General features: G+C 55.3%; 1 protein-coding gene across 1 annotated transcript in view; it reads left to right on the top strand.

Moving 5' to 3' along the window:
• The window catches only part of LOC118452726 (IgGFc-binding protein-like), a 21,626-nt gene extending 20,616 nt beyond the window's left edge, over positions 1-1,010 (top strand). Inside the window, exons 13-14 of the mRNA XM_035898425.1 lie at positions 525-811; positions 978-1,010. Of these exons, the coding sequence (XP_035754318.1) occupies positions 525-811; positions 978-984 (294 nt within the window). The 3' untranslated portion in view covers positions 985-1,010. The remainder of the gene's footprint in view (positions 1-524; positions 812-977) is intronic.
• The last annotated feature ends 917 nt before the right edge of the window (positions 1,011-1,927 follow it).

The raw sequence follows: 1,927 nt of genomic DNA, 5'->3' as shown, positions 1-1,927 counted from the left end.
TGGGGGACGTAGGGGTGTTCAGCCTGGAGAAGAGGAGGCTGAGGGGAGCCCTCATCGCTCCCTACAACTGCCTGAGAGGAGGGGGGAGCTGGGGGGGTGGGCTCTGCTCCCAGGTGATACAACAAAAGGAAACAGCCTCAGGTTGTGCCAGGGTAGGTTTAGGTTGGATACTGGGAAAAATTTCTTCCCTGAAAGGGTTGTCAAGCACTGGAAGGGGCTGCCCAGGGAAGGGGTCGAGTCCCCATCCCTTCAGAGATTTAACAGCCGGGCAGATGCGGTGCTGAGGGCCGGGGTTTGGTGGTGGGATGGCAGGGTTAGGGGAAATGTTGGGCTTGGTCTTCTCCAACCCAATCGATTCCATGATTCTATGAGTAATTAAAGACATGGAAGTTGGGTGGGGTTTATCTCCTCTTCCTTGGGACGCCCTTGGCTGTTCAACCCCAAGGATATCTTTGCGCTGTAGGATCTTTACAGGGCAGTCTGGGACATTCTTAATCCGTTCCCGGTGTCTGGCCTCGCTGCAGGTGAATGGGCTTTTCACCCACTTGCCGGCTGCAGTGTCCAAAGCCATTTCCTTGAGCACGGTGGCGAGGAACATCACCATTTCCCATACGTCGGGGATGGAAGTGCTCTTCAGCCCCAGTGGGGAGGTGACGGTGACCGTTGGGGCTGCCTTGGTCAACCAACTCTGCGCTCCCTGTGGCAACTTCAATGGTGACCCCAGCGATGACCTGAAGCTGCCTGACGGCCGGACTGTGAGGAGCATCGGTGAGGTGGTTGATGCCTGGAAAGCCCGGGATTTCGCGGGATGGTGAGTGACCCCACAAACCCCTGCCCCCCCTCCCCAAACCATGGCTTGATATTTTTTTAAGCCCGGGCAAGCAAGAGGGTAGGGAACAACCTCCATGGGGCATCAAGGGGTTGGGCTAGGCGGCATCCGAGAAGGACTTCTCCATCTTCTTTGGTTTCATCCACAGCGACTGACACACAAACCCAAGGAAATTATCCCGGTGAGTGATTCTTCCCCTCCTTCGCCGTCACATCCCACGCTACAAACCCTCCTGCAGCCCCACCATTGGATGAGGCTCAGTTTGTTCGACCTGCCCTAATTAATCACCTGAATCATTGGAGGAGGGAGAGTGGGGTGGTTCTGGTGCCTCCACATGGCCCAGCCTTAAAGATGTGCCAGAAGAGAAGGCGCCCAATGCCTTCGCTTCGACGTAGGACAAACTGGGCAGTGACTGAGCTCAGAAACCCCCAGGATTTATTTGGAGGAAGAAAAACTGAGCCAAGCTCACACTGGAAATGGGTTTTTGGGGGTCTCATGGGATGTCCCCGGCTTCGCCACTGGGGTTTGTCCCCGTGAGGAGCAGGAATAGGCGAAGAGAGGGCGACTGCCGTTGAACGTAGGTGGCTCACACTGCGTAGGGCACGGGCTCGCTGAACACGGGGTGATGGTGCCAGGTGTGGAAGGGGCTTGCGGAACATGGGAGACTTCTGGTGAAAGACAGGGTGGGGTTTTTGGCCGAAAAGGGGGCAGCGGTGCCAAATACAGGGTGGCCCTGCGTGATATAGGGTGATTGTGCCGAATACAGGGCGATGGTGCCGAATATAGGGCGATGGTGCCAAATATAGGGCGATGGTGCCGAATACGGGGTGATGATGCTGAATACAGGGCGATGGTGCCAAATACGGGGCGATGGTGCCAAATACGGGGCGATGGTGCCTAATACAGGGTGATGGTGCTGAATATGCAGCAATCTTGTTTAATATTTAATGATTTTGCCAAAGAATGAGGGATCTTGCCCAATATAGAGCCCTTTTGACCAACAGCGAGCCATTTTACCCAACAGCGAGCCATTTTACCCAACAGCGAGCCATTTCTCCCAACAGCGAGCCATTTTACACAACAGCGAGCCATTTTACC

Source organism: Egretta garzetta, unplaced genomic scaffold (genome assembly GCF_000687185.1).
Source record: "Egretta garzetta isolate BGI_Z169 unplaced genomic scaffold, ASM68718v1 scaffold627, whole genome shotgun sequence".
Taxonomy (NCBI): domain Eukaryota; kingdom Metazoa; phylum Chordata; class Aves; order Pelecaniformes; family Ardeidae; genus Egretta; species Egretta garzetta.
Note: the sequence above shows the minus strand (reverse complement) of the source record. Positions and strands in the feature narration are given on the sequence as shown.